Below are 22,699 nucleotides of genomic sequence, written 5' to 3' on the forward strand. Positions count from 1 at the left end.
ATATCTCTGTGGATGTCTTTATACTTAGATGAATAGTTTGTTTGTTTGTTTTAATAGAGTAAATAATGCAGATGAGACCCTCCCTGAGCACTGAACTTTGCTGACATGACAGGTTAGCCGATGCATTGGTTATTCATCATTTAAAGAAATTAAAAGGAACAGTATTGATATTTTCCTTTGTAGTCAGCAGTGATGAATGTCTTAAAGATGATATTCTACTAGCTTTCCACAGGCCAACAAAGAGCTCCATATAAAGACAGCATTTGAAAAGGCAAAAATTCTTCTCTATCTGCTTGGTGCGAACACCAACACCGCTGACCAATGTCATCAAACGAATGAGGATAAGAATGAGATTATAGCATGTAAGAGAAGTGGATTGTAAGCAATTGGGGAAGCATAAATTAAAGGAAGAATCATAAAATACATCAAACTATAAAATGCAGTCTCCTCTGTTATTAACTTAGTGTGGCTTTAATGATGTGCAAACTTCTTGAAAAATGACAGCATCGAAGGAAACGGGGTTAGCTCCCCCCACCCCCACCCCCGCCAAGGCTCCTCCCCCTCCCCTGTGAGTGTTACAGAAGCAAATGCAAGCTGGCGGGACTGGAAGGGCCTGCTGGGGACTGGAGTCACCGCGGCCGGCTTGCTTACCTTGTCTGGCCTCAAGCAACGAATGATAAGCATCCTTTGAAACTCATTTACTTTCTCTTCCCAATTTTCAGGAAAAACTTCATGATGTGGTTCCTAAAATTGCAATAGACATAATTCAATGTTATTTTAGAGATTCTTTCTTTTTTTTTTTTTAAGATTTTATTTATTTATTTGACGGACAGAGATTACAAGTAGGCAGAGAGGCAGGCAGAGAGAGAGGGGGAAGCAGGCTCCCGAGAGCCCAATGTGGGGCTCCATCCTAGGACCCTGAGATCATGACCTGAGCTGAAGGCAGAGGCTTTAACCCACTGAGCCACCCAGGTGTCCCTAGAGATTATTTCTAAAGAGAATAGTATTTTGACTTAGAAACTGATTTTTAGGGAAAGCATATCATGACTAAGTGAAATCACGAATACTAATGTAAATTTTATTAGGCTGGGGTAAAGTTATGAAATAAGGGATGAAAAGAAAATTTAAAGCACCACAAAGGAATCAAAATGAGGACATGAATTAAGCAGGCTAATGTCAATATGAATACTAATCATTAGACAAATGAATCCTGTTACTAAAAAATGTGCATACAGAGTTTTCCCATTATTTCTCCAAAGGCATTTTAAAACCTACCAACTACTGTCATCATCTATTTATAAAAATAAATATTTATTACAAAAGAAGAAAGGCATTATACTTAAGTTTATTGTGATATTTCCTGTTTGAACAATGTTTTGGTGTCTTTTTTAAAAATAAAGGTATATTTGAAACTATATATAATAAAGAAGACAAAGAGAGAGAGTTATTAAAAATACACAAGAAGAAAGGCATTAAGATCCCAAGAGGAGTAAGTTCAAAAAAATCAAAGGGGGAGATATTTATAAAAATTTTAAAACTCTAGGGAAGGCTATGTGATATCTTATATTAGAAATCTTCATGCCTCAGCATAGTCAATAAAATTTCTATTTCAAATTAGAATGAAGGACTCACAAAAACACATCCATCCCTAGGAAATATGTTTTTATTACTAATAGAGATTCAAATGAGATTCAGTCCAAAATATTTGCATTTATGTACAGATACAATCTCACTGTTGTGTATAATACAAGTTGGTAAACAAATAAAAAATACTCTCTGCAAATCTTGCACTTTCTTTCTCTTTCCCACCTTCCCTAAAGAGAGCTCTTGCATATTACACCCAGGAAAGCTGAATGTTAAGAGAGTAGAAATAAAGGGGTAGAAAAAAGTAATTATGAATTGGCAAAATACTCACCCTCGTGCTTAAAAAAAAAAAAAAAAAAAAAAAAAAAAAGTGACGGAAGGCAACAATTTCTGTGCGTGCCAGAAGGGACACTGTTTTGTGGCTTGTGTTGACTATCATAGTCTCCAATTCTCAAGATAGGGTCCCATGAAAAGTTGTTTAAGAGCTATTAGCTTTTCCCTCTGAAAGGGAGGTGGAAATTTTTTCTGTCCAAGTTTCTAGCTAGAGCACAAATTAAATTTACTTGAAACAGGTTAACAGGAGGAAAAAACCCTAAAAGTCTTATTACATGTGCATAGAGGCCCAATAATAACACAGAGACCTAAAGAAATGATCAAGGCAGGCAGTTTTTATCCTTTCTAGACAAAGAAACCATTGATCTGTGAGGAATCGACAGAAAAAAAAAGAAAACTTAACTTTGGGAGTTTCAGTTAGTAAGGAATTCTAAATAGAATTTGGGCTGGGGTAGTAAATTAGTAGAAAGTAACAAGGGTTTTGTTTTGTTTAAAGATTTTATTTATTATTTATTTGAGAGAGAGAGGGCACGAGAGGGGAAGGGTCAGAGGGAGAAGCAGACTCCCCGCTGAGTGGGGAGCTGATGCGGACTCGATCCTGGGAATCCAGGATCATGACCTGAACCGAAGGCAGTGGCTTAACCAGCCGAGCCACCCAGGACCCCCAAGGGTTGTGGATACAGCCTTCTGTGCTCTAAATTTCTGGTCTCCAGTGCTGGAGTTGTCTTTTTACCTGCTGATACAGGGAGGGTACCTTGCACCTGGGAGATTTATTTCCACTCTCCGGGGGAGGGAGGGTCCTCTTGCACAAACTGTCACTTAAGTAACGTTTGTTTAAAATAATCCATATGCCAAAGTGGCACATTTTGGGTAGCCTGCCCTTGGCCCCTGAACCTTATGTCGACAGACAAAAATGTTTATTAACTTACATCCTCATCCTAGCTTATATCTGCGTTTATATCCTGCGTTCAGAAAATCTAAACAAGAGCTCTTCTATAAAAAAAAAAAAATTTTGTTTTAAAGATTTATTTATTTCAGAGAGAGAGCGCAAGCAGGAGGACCAAAGGGAGAGGGAATCTTGCGTTGAGTGTGGAGCCCGATCCCATGACCCTAAGACCATGACCCGAACTGAAACCAAGAGTCAGACACTCAACTGCACCACCCAGGCACCCTGGTAAAATTTTTTTTTAAGTGATTTTATTTTTCTCAGAGTCCACAGTCTCTCATGGTTTGTCTCCCCCTCCAATTTCCCCCAACTCACTTCTCCTCTCCATCTCCCCATGCCCTCCATGTTCTGAGAAACAAACTGAGGGATGTGGGAGGGGGCGGGTACTAGGAGCGGGTGGGGGCTGTGGAGGACACACTGCCCGGAGCACGGGGTGTGGTGCATAAACAATGCATTTTGGAACACTGAAAAAAAATAAAATGAAATTTCAAAAAAAGATTTTATTTTTAAGTAATCTCTACACCAAACATGGGGTTTGAACTTACAGCCCAGAGATCGAGTCCCATGTTCTACCGAGACAGCCAGGTACCCTCTTTTGTAAAATTTTTAATTTACCTGCTATTATGGTTGTAAAGTCTAAATTGTTAATAAATAAAAACCTGGCATGGAAATTCAAAAAGAATATATCTTTTTAAAGATTTTATTCATTTATTTGACAGACAGAGATCACAAGCAGGCACAGAGGCAGGCAGAGAGAGAGGCGTCCCTCGAAAAGAATATTTTAAGGGCTCTGCATCTCCATACACTTTAAGGATTTGAACACAAGTTCAGAAGAGAACTACCAATTTAGAAGGTGAGGATAAAATAAATCTAAACCTTGACTTCAAGATCTGAACAGTTGTTTAAAGCTTAATTAAAGGGGTGCCTGGGTGGCTCAGTAGGTTAAGCCTCTGCCTTCGGCTCAGGTCATGATCTCAGGGTCCTGGGATTGAGCCCCGCATCGGGCTCTCTGCTCAGCAGGGAGCCTGCTTCCTCCTCTCCCTCTGCCTGCCTCTCTGCCTACTTGTGATCTCTCTCTCTCTCTCTCTGTGTCAAATAAATAAATAAAATCTTTAAAAGAAAATTACTTCCAAACTGTTTAAAGCTTAATTAAATATTGTTTTTATTCAAAGATAAAAATAAATTATTAAGCATTATTTTGTCCATTTAAAAACTTTGGAATAAGCAAAAGAGCTAAAAACATACCAAACTATCATATACTTTTTTCCATCCATCCTTTAAGTGCACAAATTCCCTACGAATATTTTTGAAGGACGGTAAATCATCCAGCCGACATATTTCATCCCATGATTTTTGAGGAAGCCACGTGCAGGGGTTGGCGTGAGGATTGTCCAATCCGATGCCACCAGTCAGCAGAAATCTCCACTCAGCTTTATTAATCTTTGGAAAACAAAGTAGCATGTAGAGTCAGAAATGAATTCATTTTATATATATATATATATATATATATATATATATATATATATTACATTTAAGCCATTTTAAAAGAACTATTGATTTTCAAGTTTTAGGTAATGTCTTTATGGAATTCTATAACTCCTGGTAGAGCCCCTGAGAACTTCCTCATATGAAACCATTTATCCATTACAACTGGCTTTCGAAATAGGTCTATTCTCGATAGCTACTTTTTGATAATTTTCCTCCAGAATTACTCATCTAAACAGAACAATTCTATTTGAGTAAATGTTTTCTAAAAATGTCTTTTTAGAGTCTTACAGGCTCTAAAAATGTCTTTTTATAGAGTCTTACAGGCTCTAAAAATTGGGAAGACAGAAGGCAGAGGGCAGGGAATCAGCAAACACAGGTGAAGGTGACTGGGAGATCCAGGCTTCTGGTATGAAATGAGTAATTCCCAGGAATAAACGCTACAGCACAGGGAATATAGTCGACGGTGCTGTAACAGCATTATGTGGTGGAGGATGGTACTTAACACTTGGCAGTATAGAGTTGATGAATCACTATGTTGTACACCTGAAACTGCTGTGTGTCACTGTGTGTCAACTATACCCAATAAATATAAAGAGGAATAAGATAAAAATTGGGGGAAGACAGAAAGCATTCAGTCTGCCATATTTGCAATTATTCTCTGTAAAACATAATGAGGTATTGCTATGAAACTTGTGCAAGAAATGCAAGAATAAAGCCTTTATTCCTTCAGGATTCAACTGATACATCACCAAATCCAATGAATAAATCTTATACACCTAAGTAAATAAAATAGTAAATTTTGTCACTATTTTCAATACCTCTTTCATTCTTAAGGCATTTCTTATATTTTAAATGAATAGATTTGAAATAGAACAAAAATTTGTGAAAGGTATGGTTAAACCCAAATAGTTGGATTAAACTAGCTTGCACAAGTTCTTAAAAACATTGCCATTTACGTGATTACTTGGGGTAAATGTATCAACATAGTTAGTAAATTTATAAGCATACTTAAATGAGATTCTAATAGAGAGTAATTTATTTTCAATTAAAGCACACATAAATTTAAAAATGTCATAGTGCACTCTGCTTTAATTACTTTTTCACCTCTGAAATTCAGTCTAGCTGTGATGTCTTTCCTTAACTATAATTCTTGTTTAACTATTTGCAACCCCTTTTTATGTATGTATAGACATACACACACATACCCATACAAATTAGTAAATTAATGAATCAGTGTTAGTCTTTTTCTACAAATTATAACAGTACTGACCTCACGTTCATGTAGTAGCAGGTTAGCAGTTAGACAAAAGGAAAAGAGTAGCTTATCCTTTTCAAAGAGCGACCGGCAGACATTGACATACAGGGAGTAAGTAAAGTGATCCTTGAGAATCTGAAGCCTACAAGACAACAGAAGGACAAGTGAATAAACAAAAATGCATTATACCTTAAAAAAATGCTCTCAAGGAAACACAGTATAAATCATTTACATGTATATTCCTCTAATAAGCTTTCTGGTCAATTACCTCCAAAACAATCAATGGTCGTCATTAACAGGATGTACCAATTTGAAAGCTACACAATGTAGAAACACTTCAGTAGAACTGCATTTTACTGTTGATTGATTTAAAAAAAAAAAACAAACTTAGTCTTTCTTTTGGAAAAAAAGTCAATGCATAGTACATTGATCTAATACATTTAAAGATTTGTGGACTATTTTTAACTCTAAAGCATTTCTTGGGGTAAAATTTGATTTTTTTTATTCTGTAGATACTTCCAAAGTTCTATATTATATATTAAATTCACAGATTAAAATTGATAGCTTTTTAATTAAATTAACATTTCGTAGTATGTTACTCTGCTCATAAATCCATAAAAGCTGGAGAAATCACAAAACTTGATAAGCTACATTTTTATTTACCACATAGATGGAACATGGAAATATGACTAATCATATGTGCAACTAACAACTTCCTTGTAAGTGCTAACATGTGTTCTCTGTATTCATAGCAATTCTTTACATGAATATAACAGTTTAAGAATTTTCACTTAATTATCTCATAGGGGAAAATAAACCCATCTTTGAAAGAAAAATTTCAAAAATATTTTTTATTAAATAGGTTATAATAGTTATAATAGAAATAAACAGAATAAATAGTTGACTGAGAACCTTTGCAGAGAGCTAATGATTGACAATGGCCCAAACTACGCAGATCAACTTACCTGAAGGGAAAATTAGTATAGTTTTTTGGTTAAACAAAATTTTATCAGTGTTTCTTAATGTGTCTAAAAAGAATAATCTACTAGTACCACCATATCTTGGCTATTTTCAGAATGACATCCTAGGCTACCAAGCATTTCAGCTCAATTTTTCTCCTGACTTGCATGTTTCTTTAATTATTTTGTCCCTTGCCAGCATTCTCATAATGAATATTACAACAAATTGATGTATTTTATTTCTAGTTGAGAACTCTGAAAAAGGACTTGGTAGAGAGGGCTTTGAAACTAGTTGCTGAAATATAGTTGAATTCTCTGAAGATTTAAAATAATCATACAATTCCTGTCCCCATTTTTATGTTGATCATGGTCGTTTCACACTTGGTATTTAGTTTGTCTCATCTGTAACAGTACAATTAATACAGGGTAATGCAGATTTGGTCTTTCTAGAATAAAATAAAAATGTCTGCATTTTAAAACAAATTTCCTAAAAAAAAAAAAATTTCCTCTTATGGATAGGAATATTGAAGGGGAAATTATAAGGGTCACTCATATTAGAAATTCAAGTTCAGTCTCAGTGATAAAAATGCAGATTAAAATTCAATATTTTAATAATTGAATTATAGTGAAAAAGAGGATAGAATGACAATTTTCAATGTTGATGTGTGTTAGGGGGATATAAGATCATTTGCCTTCCTCCAATGGAGTTGTATATTTGAATAATCATTCAGGAGTCTGAAAGAGGTAAACACCTTTGTTCTAATTTTGGGATCCTAGCCTAAGAAATAATGAACAATGTGGATTACTTGAGAGTCTTAAAATATGAAAATCATGGCACATTCACAAAATGGTATATTGTGCAACTATTAAAAGTTATGTTTCGGGGCGCCCGGATGGCTCAGTTGTTAAGCCTCTGCCTTCAGCTCAGGTCATGATCCCAGGGTCCTGGGATGGAGCTCCGCTTCGGGTCACCTGCTCGGCGGGAAGCCTGCTTCTCCCTCTCCCACTCCCCCTGCTTGTGTTCTCTCTCTCACTGTGTCTCTCTCTCTCTCTCTGTGTCAAATAAATAAATAAAATCTTTAAAAAAAAAAAAGTTATGTTTCAGAAGAGTACTTAGTAACACGGGAAAAATGATCTTGATAGAAGTGGAAGGAAAAGAAAAAAAACACTCAAAGTGTATGTATACACTTATATTGTTTACTGAGAGAGATTTCTCTTTGGTCCCTGTAAAAAAACTATATCCTCATTAGATTTTTGTTTCTGTACTTCAATGGAGGGTTGTTTTTTTGCTGTTTTTTTTTTTTTGCTATATTAAAAATTTGATAAAAACCAGATGATCCAAATTACTATAGCTATTTCACAGTATATAGCTATATGTCACAGTCATATATATACATATATATGACAGTCATAATGTATGTTTGGTGTAATAGTTAAGTAAGAATTATTATGAATAATAACCATCAGAAGGCAAGCAAAAATAAAATATGTTTTAGTTGCTGAGTAGAAAGAAATAAGAAATAATTTTACTAGTTGTTACAAGTTGATACCCTGAAACACCATCGATTTATCCTACCTACCCCCTTCCCTTGGTAACCAGCATTTTACTGTTTGTTGTTGTTTTTAGGTTTTACAGACATGAACTTTGTTTTGATTCCACATATAAGTGATATCCACAGTACTTTTCTCTGACTTATCTTGGTTAGCATGATGTGCCCAAGGTCAATGCATGTCACAAATGCAGAACATGTGCACGTAGAGCAATGAAAATGGACCCCTATTTCATACCACTCATAAAAATGGACTCAAAATGGGTCTAAGATGAAAACTGAAGACCTTATACCATAAAGCTCCTAGAAGAAAACGTAGGGAAGAAACCTATCAACATCGATTTCACCAGTGATTTTCTTGGACATGACACCAAAAGCACAAAACAAAAGCAAAAATCAACAAATGGGACTAATTCAAACCCAAAAGCTTCTGCATGTAGAAACAACTAAGAAAACAAAATAGCAACAAGAAATAAATCCATGCTTACACAGCCAATTCTTCTATGGCAAAGGAGGCAAAAATATTCAATGGGAGGAAAAGACAGTCTTTTCACAAATGACGTTGGAAAAATGAGAGCAGCATGTGGAAGAATGAAACTGGGCTATTTTCTGGTACCATATACAAAAATAAACTCAAAATGGATTAAATATCTAAATGTAAGACTTGAAACCATAAAACTCCTAGAAGAAAACAGGTGGTAGTTTCCCTTCATATTGGCTTTAGCAACATTTTCTAGATACGTCTCCTTGGGCAAGAGGGAAAAAAAGCAAAAAGAAACTATTGGGACTATACAAATAAAAAGCTTTTGCACAGTGAAGAAAACCATCGACAAAACAAAAAGGCAACTACTGAATGGGAGAAGATATTCACAAATGATATATCTGAGAAGGGATTAATATCCAAAATATATAAACAACTTATAAAACTCAAAACCAAAACCCTAAATATTCTGATTAAAAATAGGCAGAGGATCTGAGTGACATTTTTCCAAAGACATACAGAGTCAAACAGACACATGAAAATATGCACAACATCACTAATCACCCAGGAAATGCAAATCAAAACCACAACGAGGTACCAGCTGACACCTCTCAGAATCACTAGAATCAAAAGGACAAGAAGTGTTGGTGAGGATGTGGACAAAAGGAACCCTTGTGCACTGTTGGTGGGAATTTAAATTGGTACAGCCACTATGGAAAACAGTATGGAGGTTCCTCAAAAAACTTTAAAACAAAAATACCATATGATTCAGTAATTTCACTATTGGGTATTTACCCAGAAAATGAAAACACTAATTTGGAAAGATACATGCACCCTTATATTTATCGCTGCATTACTTACCACGGCCAAGGTACAGTAGCCACCCAGGTGCCTGTCAGTAGATGAATGGATAAAGAAAATGTATATAAATGTACATAAATACACAATGGGATATTCCTCAGTCACAGAAAAGAATGAGATTTGCCATTTGTGACAACATGGATGATCTAGAGAATAGAATCCTAAGTGACATAGGTCGGACAAAGACAAATACCCTATGATTTCACTCCTATGTGGAATCTAAAAAACAAAACAAACAAACAAAAAGCAGAAACAGACCCATAAGTACAGAGAACTGATGGTTGCCAGGGAGGAGTGTGTTGAGGGGCTGGGCACAGTGCGTGAAGCGGGGTGGGAGGTGCTGGCCTCCAGTTACCGAATGAAGTCACGAGAATAAAAGGTACAGCATAGGGACTAAGTCAATGACATTGCAATAGTGTTGTATGGTGACAGGCAGGAGCTACCCTTGTGGGGAGCAAAGCATAACATATGGTCTTGTCCAGTCACTATGCTGTGCACTTGAAACTAAAAGAATATTGTGTGTCAACTGTACTTCAAAATAAGCAACACACACACACACACACACGCCCCACATACACACAACACAGAAACAACAACAACAAAAAAACCCAAAGGAAACAACAAAAAAATGAAAGGGCAGCCATGGGAGAAATTTTTTGCAGACCAAATATCAAATAGGTAATATCCAAAATATACAAGGAACTAACAACTGAATAACAAAAAAATCTGATTAAAAAATGGGCCGAAGACCTAAACAGACATTTTTCTAAAGAGGACATTAAAATAGGGTGCCTAGGTAGCTCAATTGGTTGAACGGCTGCCTTCAGCTCAGGTCATGATCTCAGGGTCTCGGGATCGAGTCCTGCATTGGGCTCTCTGCTCAGTGGAGAGTCTGCTTCTCCCTCTCTCTCTGCCTGTTGCTCTGCCTCCTTGTGCTATCTCTCTGTCACATAAATAAATAAAATCTTTAAATTAAAAGAAAGAGGACATCAAAATAGGCAATAGGGCTCATGAGAAGATGCTCAGCATCACTAATTTTCAGGGAAATGCAGATCGAAACATGATGAGCGATTACCTCACACCTGATAGAACTGCCGTCATTAGGAAAACAAGAGATCACAGGTGCTGGCCAGGATGGGGTGCAGCGGAACCTCCTCCACAAACCATGTGTGTTTTTCCTGTGGCTAAAGCCAGTTTGCTAGCGCAGATGGTCACTTCAGTTAGCAGATAAATTTGGGCTGAGATTTCTACCTTCATGATCTGTTAGTGGATTTCCTGTGATACGCAACACATTCTGGTTTAATGTTTACTGAATAACCAACCTGTTTTCTTTCTCTACTACCTTCGTGGAGAAAACTGGGTTGAGAAAATATTTTGCTTCGGTACTTTCCCGACAACATACTAGCACAGTGGCAGCGAATAAACCGCGGCCCATACAAAAGAACATGAAGTCACGAATGCAATGCTGAACATAAGCATCCAGACACCCCGGAGCACAGACTGGTTCCATTCACACGATGTTCTAGAACAGGACAAGCTAATCCACGGTGTTGGAAGTCAGGACAGTCTTCAGCTTGGTGGAAGTGGCTGGGTTAGTCTCTAGAAGGGGACACAAAGTGGGGTTTCTGGGCTGTCGATAACGTTCTGGGTCTTGATCTGGGCCCTAATTACACAGGTGTCTTCAATGATGAAAGTTCATTGAGCAATACTCTGATTTCTGCATGCTTCTGGGTGTAGACTGATAATTTCATTGAAAGTTTTCAAATATGCTTTTCCTATTTACTCTTTGGTTGGTTCCAGAATTACACTTTCAGGACCACTGGAGTCATGGATAAGATTTGCATTGTATGAAAATGAAAGGATCTTAAGTAGAGAAGACATATTTTGTTTTCTAGATTCCATCCAAATCTCACATCTGGGTAAAAGGATTTAATTTTCTAGAAATCATAAAGGACTATGGTCACAGTTAGGAAGAAACATGTCATATGCGTGGGTGAGTTCTAATTTGGTGAAACAAGATATAGTAAAGGAATGAATAATTAGTTGTAGAGCATAAAATTGTTCTAATTTTTAACTCTTGTACACAAAGCGTGTCTCTAAATGACAGAGAAAATTAGTTTTCTTCCCTAGACTCCAGCAAATACCTTGATTTAAAAGTAGTTAAAATGATATTTTGGTGACTTGTTTTTAACAAGGAACAGAAAAACAACTGCAGTGAAAAACAAAACACTGTTTACAGTTGTGGCGCCATGTGATGAGCACTGTGGTAAGTTCTGGGAATATTAAACAAACAAACAAACCCTCCCAAACCCTTGTCTCCAGGAACTCAGAACCTCGTGTAAAAACCAGACATGCTTGTTCAATTAACTAACAAAATGCAAGTGGTTGGGAGCTTTTCTAAGCAAGGTCACATAAAATGTTGTTTTCTATATTTTAGTAATCCTTCCTACCCTTGAAAATTCCAGATAGCAGAAGAAATAGAGAAAGAATCGGCACATTTTCAAGTATTATAATAAAAAAATTTCTTCTTGAAAGTGGCCACCCCCTTCTCTTCCTCACGGGCAGACAGCTGAGAGACTGTTCGCTAAGCCCAGTGTCAGTCTTCACACCTTCACTGATCTCATATTTAAGGTTGTAAAATAATAGTACTAGCAAGAAATTGCTCACTCTAAGAATATTCAAATTTTAGCAGAGTTCTACTGGAGTAAATGAGAGCAATTCAATTCAGATCTTCAGGAGATGCTCATTTGGAATTTCTATGAAGTAATTCTGCACTGCGAGTGACCAGTATTAAATTGGATTTCCTTTGTGGGTATGAACAGTCAAGAAACTGAAGTATCCAGCTTCATACTGATCAGTAAGTTTAGAGAGGGCCATAGTCGCAATGAACTATTTTCTTTGTTCAGGAAGTAATTTCAGGTTAGATCCTATTCAACATAGGTTTCAATACCAAACTAAAATTCACCTCACTGATAATAAAATGAAATTTTATTCTCTTATACACTTACTGTCGAGGTCTTAGTTCCTTTATTACAATAGCCAAGTATAAAATAAGGTATTTTATGTAAGTAAGAATAACACAAATAATCACAACAAGGTATTTAAAAAAAAAAAAACCTTGTTACTTGACAAAGTATGACTATGTATAAATCGGAATGTACATCTGCAACTTTTGGAACGCTGGTTTACAGAGGGTAAGAGTCCTGTCTTTCCATGCCTCCAATCACAAATACATTTTGCAAATGATCAACACAGATAAATGTTTCCTCCTTTTAGAATTACATTATAATCCTATCTCCCAGTAAACGATTTCCTGGCAGGCTGAATTTGGTCACATCTATTCCATTTCTCATCCTCCAATTTATTTCTAGAGCAATGATTAATCCAGCTCGTGTTAGCAGAGAGGGCACACCCACACCATTCTGTAACCACAGCAAGAGCCACCAATTAACTGTTAAATTTTCATGCATCGGTCAGTATCCCTACTAATCGGTATTTCTTTTACGTACCTTTTTGCTAAAATTTCAGACTTCTCTGAATTTTCAATAGACAGGATGTAAAGGTTAATAAACCAGGTCAGTGAGTATTGGTACATGGGCTCGATGTTAGCTAGGTCCGCGATGGAGAAGAACAGGATGGCGGAATGGATGGCGATGGGCCGGTAGCCCAGCCGCGTGCGGTCGATCTTCTTCTCCGTCTCCTCGGCTACTTCCTGCTTTTGAGAAATCTCATTAGCCAAAGCCTTGGAGGAAGATAATATCTTAATAGCGGTTTCATCTTCTAATATATTGCCTTCCGAAGATGAAAGAACTTCTAAAATCTTGTCTTCTATTTCTTTTAACTGCCTGGAATAAAACACAATTTTCTCAGAAGAAAAAGAAGTCATTTAAATTCACTTCGCGCCCACATTCTTGTCTAGGAAACAAAGAGCTTGGAACCTAAACTTTGTGGTTTGTGCTTCGCTTTGTGACAAACACCCATAACGGTGATGTTGTATAATTAATTTCTTATCTTGCCAAATGTCAAAAAGACAGGACTCTCTGCTCCACTTCTCTTCCCGACGATCATTTACGTGGTGACGGGAGTTAGAGGTATGAGCCGATCTGCTCTGCCATCAAGTATCTCAGCCTCGAGTGAACGGAAAGTATCGCTCCATTTATTTCCCAAGATTTTTCATGACTTCTAGAGCTTCACCCTTTGTACCTGTGCTAGAGACAGTGTGAGCGGACAGTGGGGTCCTGTGGGCTCGTTCAGAGAGAGAACATCAGCTACATGTGAATACCAAAACTTTGTGCTGAAACTCTGTTGAATACTTGAAAATTCATTGCCTTGACTTGTGTGGGGAAGGCCTTCCAGTTCTTCTAGTGCCCGAGAACTTGTATGTAAACATATACTCTTATGCAGGTTTCTAAATTAACATAGAGACATTGTAATGCCTTCTCTTTTCCTCTTAATTCTCCCCATTCAATGCACCTACTACATCTAACAAAACACAGCTTTAAAATGTACCGTAATCCATTCTAAGGGATCTTGAAACAAGAACCATGTTTTTTAGAGAGAGCGCGTGCACGTGAGTGGGACAGGGGGCGGTGGGGGGGAGACCCTGAAGCTGACTCCGTGCTCAGTTCAACCTGAGATCATGACCTGAGCCAAAATCCAGGGTCCAGCACTTAACTGAGACACACAGGCGCCCCAATAATTCTGTGTTTTATAAGATTTGATACCTTTTGTTTTCAGCTCCTTGTAGTATCAAGGCTTGCTTTTCTTCTTCGAGGTCTGGCCTCTCTCGGGCCACCACAATTCCCAGCAGCTGATCTTGCATTCCCTCCGACGTGATCATGAAGTTGAGTAATGTCACCTGTAAATGGAAAAATAAACAAGAATTGCACCATCGTTTCTATCGAGAAAGCCTCTACTTTTAAAAGTTTTAACCTTAAAATAGACCTATTTACTATAGTAGTATATGTGAAAAGTGGCAATTTGTAGAGATTTTGATTAAAGATATAGGCAAGTTTGGCTGCTGGATTAAAAACCCACCAAAGTTTCTCACAGGCATAAATGTATATTTCAAAGGGTTTTGTTGGGTGATCAGTTTATTCCTATTACAAACTGATCCAATTTCTGACAACTGTTTAATCCCCAAATCCATTAGAATCAGGTTGGAAGCTATCTTCCGTACTGGCTGGATGGGCTAATTTATGTTACGGATCCTGGTGGTAACCAAAAGTAAAGGAAACCTTAACAAGTGAGACAGGAGGAAAAAGAACACTGTTATTACTCCTCATGAGCATATACGATATTTATAATGTGATAATCATATTACATGGTTTAAAATGTATGATATTTAATGTAATATTACAATATGGCCCATTAGATAATCACATTACAGTATGAACAGCCATTATTGTGAACTAGGAAATATACATTTATTGGTATGCATTGAGGTGAAATCTATCAACGCTTACTTTATACTCCTACTATGTAATGGCTCTTACAGGCTCTGTTTCCTACATCTTAAAATTCCTCCTCCCCTGGTTGTTTCCCGTAAGTGGGAAAGGTGGCATGCTGAGGTCTTTCACATAGCAAATAAACGAATAATTCATTCTGTTTCTCCCACAAACCCTTCAGCTATGGAATGATACTCTCTTTGCATCGTCACAATGGTACTGTTGAAAATTTATGTATTTATATATGCTTTCTGCCTCCCCCTCCCTCCGTTCTTCAGTGACAATCCACTCTTACCCCAGCCTCCATACGCCCTTCGTGCTCCCAGCAATAAACTGCAGAAACTCTTTGGTTCTGATCATCAGTGAACCCATAGGTCAACAAATGCTTACTTGACCTTGGCTTAATTCGAGACCCCCTACCCTGCACCCTGGCTCTTTTAAACATCTGTTTTACAATCTGTCTGCTCTCTGCCCTTGGGTCTTGAGCTCGGTTCTGTGTTTATGTCTCGAGCATCACCTTCTGTGCCTCCTTTCCCCGTGACTTTCATTTCTGCTACGGCTGATTTCTGGTGGAATCCGTGCCCATCGGCTGTGAAGTGTCTGCCTGTATTTGCGCTCTGGCTGCTGAGTGGGAGACTCCACATTTCCCCACCTTTCCTAGTAAGAGAATTTGAGAATACCCCCTCCGCAAGAACAGGGTAATTCCATCTCTGTAAGAAAATGTCCTACCTGCGATCAGAAAGTGTACAACAATTTCTTGCAGTACCTCTAGGAAGGTGACCAAACTTGGCACCTTTTCCCTGGTGGTTTCCTCTTGGTTAAGTTTGTCCCCCTTCACTTGACCTGTGGTGGGCTTTGGATACCACTAGGGCTAGATTATATGAGCGTAATCATACATTTAGACGGGAGAATAAGAAATTCTTAAAATCAAGCAATTGAAAACAACTCATAAAATGTTATTTTGTAATTCTCTACTGCTTTGTCATTTATTCATGGGAAAAAAATAAAGCATTTGAGAGATTTTCCTCTTGGCATGAGGAACCAAGGGCACAAAGTATTGAGAGAAATGTATGTTTTATAACTTCTACTTCATTGTTTCAGACCTATGGAGGTACTCATTCATATTCCGTTAGTGCTGGATCTTTTAAGATCAAGATTCTGTAAATCTAAGCATTTGCTCACAAATGACAATAAACATTTAAAGAAAATAATAACAAAGAAACATTTTAAATTATACAACATATGATTTCATAATTTTATTCTCATTTAGATTCAAAAGGATTATAGCAGCACCGTATCATCCCTTGGGTACTTTTGAAAGCAAAGGTACATAAAAGACCCTAAAAATAGGATTTAAAGGAAGTATTTTAATTTGTAAATGAAAGCAAGTAACTGCCTCACTATGTTTTCTAATCCCTGTTTAATCAATCCCAGCAATTAAAAATAATGAAGCAATAAGATGCCCTAGGGATTGTAAGGGTTTCAATACTGAGTCATAGATCAGTTTGCTCCCCACAGCAGTTTATGGCTTCTATAACTAGTTACCTGTGAACTAAGAATTGTTAGTCATTTGTGAGATTTTCATAGGTCTTACTGAAAAGTAAAAATGGTTTTCCATGTCATTTTAAAAAAATGAACATAGTTTTGGGATTTTAACATTTTCTTTTATGTTTCATACTTTCTCACTTATATTTAAAAGTTAAATAATAATGTTAATCATTAACACTCATATAACACTATGTGCTGGGACTTATTCTAAGCCCTTACCTAAATTAATTTATTTAGTCTTCATACCACTTTATGAGCTGGATATTTATTATTCCCATTTTCTAGACTGGGGAATGGAGGGACAGAGAGATTAAATAATTTGGCTAATGTCACACAACTGGCAAATGATAAAGCTAGGCTTTGAGCCAAGGTAGTCAGGTTCAAATGGCTTCAGAATCCATGTTTAAACTACTACTAGATACTACTTCTCCTGATAGACAATACACAATTTTAGATAACACTTATTTTAATTAGTTAAAAATAGTGGCCAAGATTTTCCATATTTTAACATTATATTTTTAAAACTAACCTCAAGGGTTACCCCACTTTCCCTCAGTCTTCTTGACTTCTCTGAATGTCCAGTCTAAAATATGTCCCCAATTAAGAGCTCCTGTGTTTTCTTAGTCATAAATATAGTCACTTAACATACATATTATTTATAGTGTAAACCTCTTAAGAGCAGTTGCCATGTTAATTCATCTTGGAGGGAATGAATTATGTCATCTTTGTGCTTCCTCTGCCTCTGTAGACAGAGGCCCACATTAATTTAAATATTTCTTAAAAAGGACAGTTTTTGAACTCTCTGGTTAAATCTTGTCTCCATATGTAACTTTCAAAATCGGAATCAATATTTCTTAATGTCCTCTCCTGCTAGTTTCCATAAATGGAAGTTATCCCTCCTTCCCACACTCATTCCACAAACATTGACCAAATGCCAACCTTACTGAGTGCCAAGATTTGGGAATAAAATATGGAATGACCTCCAGGAGCTCAGTCGCAGATCAATGTCTCAAGTAATTTTAGTCATTGGCTAAAACTTTAAACTAGCTTTCTTGAAAGGAATTCCCAGTATTTTCAAAGAACCACTGATGAAAATCAATTCTTTTCAGTAATTATATAAAGTTAGATAACAGCATCCTTATTCCAAGAAAGAAGAATGGATTTTTAAAAATTTCAATGCCAAGAATTAGCATATTATCATTTATTACAAAGGGGGTACATATATATCATCTATTCTTAACAATGAAATTCTAAGAGTAATATCAGTTATAGGAATTAGATTCTCAGAGTGGTTTTTTTTTTTTTTTTTCCACTTCATACTGAAGGCTCCTTTATTACTCACATGCACACACAAAATAAACATTTGGAATTATTACAGCAATTTCAGGAAATGCCAAACAAGGACAAAATCCCTTTTTCTTAGGAAACCCGTCCTTCTTATGCCTTAGGAGGAAAATACAGTCATTGATTGTAAAATTCAAAAGAGAAACATTCAATTTAGATACTGGCCTTTACTGATGTTTCAGGAAGATAATGAGGATTTCTCAGCTTCGTAGTAATATAGAAGCGGAAATCCGGTGCATATTCAACGGTCGAATCCCCAAGTCGGATACATGTACTCCCACCCTGCTTAAAGGTCTGTTTCAGTAGAAGAGGTTCCAGAATAGGATCTAGTTCTTCTCCAACATTTTCTAGCAACACTGGAGTGGAATCAGAAAAAGATGCCATGTTATTTTAGACATTGACTGTCAACATGCAACCCCCCAAATTCTTTCAGCCCCTGGATTACTATTATTCCTAGTTACCTATAAATTTATTTTTGTCTTCTGAGTGTAAGGAAACAGTGTCATAAAAAAATAACTGGGTGCCTGCGGGATGGGCTGAACTGGTGGGTCTATCTGGTCCTTTTGCATCATCTTCCATACTTCTTGGCTATGGTCCTACTCAGGGCTCCCCACCTGGTCTACCATTCACTGTGTGCCCCAGTACGACGGGGGGAGGTATATCCATCTGAGACACCGGACAATAAACATTTCAAGTTGAAGCTATTTAAATGGTTACTGACTTTTAATTAAGAAAGTAACTCGAGCTTATTGTAGAACATGAGGAAATGTAGGTAAGAATGAAAGTGTTAATTAAGGAGGCCATCAGGCTGAGTCAGCTCTAATGCTATGGTGACCTAGCGAAGCAAGCCGGAATCTAAGCTTATTAAGGTCTCAAGGTCACAAAGTCAAAATAAAAATCCTAAGGATAACAATCAAAAATCAAAATCAAAATCAAAATCCTAAGGATAACCAAGAGGTTTTAAGCTATTGCCAGCCAAATAATTTCCTTTCTTTTCTCCCGACTTCCCCCAGCTCTGGTCAGTGGAGCGATCTAACCACATCCAATTGGCAATGCCCAATTCCAACCAGTTTTTGCTCAAATAAACTCTTAGAATGTTTAGTGTGGCTCAGCTTATCTTTTAAATATTTTACATAATTGACTCATACTCATATATGGTTTGATAGAAAAAGGACCCAAAACTATGATAATTTTTGTTGAATACATTTTTTTGAATTATTCGAATTTATTTGAATAAATTTTCTCTTCAGTATTTTATTAATTTTTTTCTATACACAATCGAGACTAAACAATATATCTAATTTCACACCCTAATTATTTTGCTTGACATTATATCATAAATATACCAGTTAAAATTAATAAACATGCTTTTAATTACTGTATAATAGCCTCAATATTAATTTATCTAATATTTTAAGTCAATTCTCTACTATTATATATTTCAATTGTTATCTGTTCTCAATATTATAAATAGCACTGTGTACAAAAACTTTGTGCTTAAAAATATTTTCTTATGACAGCATTCTAGAAAGGGAATCCTTGGATGAAAGAACAGTGACATCGTTAAGGCTCATGATACATTTGCCAAATTAGTCTTACATGTTGGAGTTTGGGGGTGCTATTGCAGCCAACCTTGAATAATGGTGTTTTATGCAAGTCCTTTGAGAGCCTAGATGTGCAATCTTGCTGGGAAAGGGGAGCTTAGAGTATCCGGATGGCGGGTATTTGAACTTCTATTGCCATTAAAGTACAGACATACTCTGCTCCTTCCCAGAGGTTACACCTGGCTAAATGAATTTCTAAAATTGTCCTGTCAATTTCCTTCACTGCTGAGATCTTAATTAACCAAAGCAGGCATCTCAGATGATTTTAAAATCCATTTTCATTTTCTGCTTGAATAAAATGATTATTTTTCATAGTTAAGTAATCTGAGTGCATTATAATGGATTAAATACATTCATCTATTATTTAGATTGCTTCCATTTTTTCTGTTGTTAATAATGCTACAGTGAACATCTTTTTGAAAAAACCCTTGTGTTCATCTCTGATTACTTAATCAAGCTGGAGTCCTAGAAGTGCAATTAATTTAAAGGCTATTTATATTGCCAAATTGCTTTCCTGAATGGCTGTAGAACTTTCAGAGTTGCAGTGAGCACTCTTTTTTGCCCTTTTTAAACCTGTTTTTATATAATATTGTATTTATAAATGCCAGGCACCATGATGACATTTTATCTTCTCACCCTCAAATGTTTTAAATAACATGGCATACTGTTACCCCATTTTTACATGTGGGGAAACTGGGACAAGACAATGGAGCAAAAATTTCCAGTTAAATCAACTGGTAAATGACAAAGCAAACACTTGAACTGAGCAGGGTGGCTACTGCCACGGCTTCCTTAACCACCATGTGAGACGGACAGCAATAAATACTGTACTCATGACTCGTAATACTTGAAAGGTAAAAAATAGTTAAAGTTTGTATTCAAGGCTTGATGTTTTGGATGCTCTTTGTCAAATTCTATCCCCCCCCCCCCCCCCCGGATATTATCTATTAGTACACTGGCCCATTCTCCTTTTGTGTACGTTCTTTACAATTCGGTATAGCTCCAAGTGATAAAAAACCCACAATGACTGTGACATGCGGAAGAAGGACTTTATAGCTCATGTAAAGGGAGCCCGAGGGAATCCGTCCAGGGTGAGAAGGACAGTGTGTGAAACAGAAAAGGAAAAACATCCTTAAGGAAGGTTTCCTGAGGCTCACAAAGGGCACGTCCACTCACACCCTGATGGCAGACCATAGTCCCACGATCATATGCAAATCACAACGGAAGCTGGGGAATTTCTTTAACTACGAACACGATGTTGCCCACAGAAATACAGGGAAACCAATAGGTATTGGGGAACAAATATTGTTCATTGTCATAAAGTGCTAGTTTTTAAAACTTTATTCGTATCTTTTAACATTGTTGTAACAAATAGCTCCCATTTCCTGGTTGTTTTCAAACAACCAGGTTTGTTTACACTTTTTTTTTTTTTTTTTACATTTTTTCTTACTTGCAGAAATTTTCAAACCTTGGTCAGGGGCGCCTGGATGGCTCGGTCAGTGGAGCACCAGACCAGCTCGGGTCATGACCTCACGGTTGTGAGATTGAGTCCCGCGTCGGGCTCTGCGCTCAGCACTGAGTAGGCTTGGGATTTGCGATTCTTTCGCTCTTCCTCTGCCTCCCTGCCACCCTGTCCACTCGTGCTCTCTCTTTAACATAAATAATAAAATCTTTTAAAAAGTTTTTCAAGCTTTGTTCAAAAGCAAAAAGAACAGTATGCTGAACTTGATATACAAGTCTTCCTGCTTGGACCCTTGTAAATTTAGCCCAACTTCTTTCATTTCTTCCTCATCTCACCCTGGATTATTTACCAACAAATGCTCGATACCATAAAACTTCACTTTCAGGTATTTGACTAAGTACCTCTGAAAGGTGAAGACTTTTTTCAAAGATTCTATTTATTTATTTGAGACAGCATGAGAGAGAGAGAGAGAGAGAGAGAGAGATTGAGAGCATGAGAGGGGAAGGTCAGAGGGAGAAGCAGACTCTCTGCTGAGCAGGGAGCCTGATGCGGACTCAATGCCAGGACTCTGGGATCATGACCTGAGCCAAAGGCCGTTGCTTAACCAACTGAGCCACTTAGGCACACAGGTAAAGACTCTTTTTAAAAAATTTTCGCAGCCAGGGCACCTGGGTGGCTCAGTCAGTTAAGCATCCAACTCTTGATTGCTGCTCAGGTCATGATCTCAGGGTTGTGAGACTGAGCCCCACGCAGGGCTCCGCGATCAGCGGGGAGTCTGTTTGAGATTCTCTCCCTCTCTCTTTGCCCCTACCTTCCCCTGCTCTCTTTCTCTCTGTCTCTAAAATAAATAAGTAAATCTTTTAAAAAATTGCCATAGCTTAAAAAATATAATTCAAAATTCAAAATCTTATCAAATAGATGGCAAGGAATAGATTTCCACATTGTTTTAAAATATTTTATTTCCATTTTAAAAATTTTTTAATTTATATTTTAATAGGCTCCACATCCAACATGGAGTGCGAACTCACAATCCTGAGATCAAGAGTCATGTTCTACCAACTGAGCTAGCCAGGGGCCCTGACTTAAAATATTTTGATCACAGTTTGATTGCTTACATTGGGATATAAATTCCATAAATTCTAATTGCCCAATAGTCTCTTAAGTTTGATATTTCTTGGCTTAGCTTATAAATTTTTAGAGTCAAATATATGAATATTTTTCTTTATCAAGTGTGTATTTTCTTAGAAAGTTTCTTCTCAAAGACAAGTTAGTTATTCCCCTATTTTCTTTTAGCATTTATGTCTTCTATTTTTGCCTTTCATATTTAATTCTTCAGTTCATCTAGAACATATTTTGGTCTGAGGTAAGACTCTGACTTAACACATTTTTCCACAAAACCACTTCTTCAACACCCTTTGCTGAATAACCTATCATTTTTCCATTGGTTCATAACATTTACTTTATAATGTGTTAAAGGCTTACATGTATTAAAATTTATTCCAGAACTTATTTGTTAATTGAAAACTCACTCTTCTTCTGAATTTTTATTGGCTTTTTCATTTATTTTTTTCTAGGTTAACTTTGGCATTATTTCTAAAATATGTATTTCTGAAAGAGTGACATGTTTATAACATTTAATTTTCTTATCAGACCAAATGAGATGTCCTACTCAAATTGTGCTTTTCTGTGAAGTTTTGTCATTTTTTTTTTTACTATACATTGTTAAAGTCATGCTAAGTTTTTGCTTTATTTGTTTCGCTTCCTATTCACTGGTTGGCTAGAATTACTACACACTCAACTTTTTCTCAGTTATTTTTAAATCTTGTTTTTGGAATAT

General features: G+C 36.8%; 1 protein-coding gene across 1 annotated transcript in view; it reads right to left on the reverse strand.

Moving 5' to 3' along the window:
* Positions 1 to 22,699, reverse strand: part of DNAH7 (dynein axonemal heavy chain 7) — a 250,612-nt gene that overhangs the window by 44,548 nt on the left and 183,365 nt on the right. Inside the window, exons 49-54 of the mRNA XM_059393094.1 lie at positions 17,962 to 18,152; positions 14,182 to 14,315; positions 12,967 to 13,302; positions 5,622 to 5,748; positions 4,109 to 4,303; positions 652 to 744 (exon numbers count right to left, since the gene is read on the reverse strand). Coding sequence (XP_059249077.1) covers positions 652 to 744; positions 4,109 to 4,303; positions 5,622 to 5,748; positions 12,967 to 13,302; positions 14,182 to 14,315; positions 17,962 to 18,152 — 1,076 coding nt within the window. The remainder of the gene's footprint in view (positions 1 to 651; positions 745 to 4,108; positions 4,304 to 5,621; positions 5,749 to 12,966; positions 13,303 to 14,181; positions 14,316 to 17,961; positions 18,153 to 22,699) is intronic.

This window comes from Mustela nigripes, chromosome 3 (assembly GCF_022355385.1).
Source record: "Mustela nigripes isolate SB6536 chromosome 3, MUSNIG.SB6536, whole genome shotgun sequence".
Taxonomy (NCBI): domain Eukaryota; kingdom Metazoa; phylum Chordata; class Mammalia; order Carnivora; family Mustelidae; genus Mustela; species Mustela nigripes.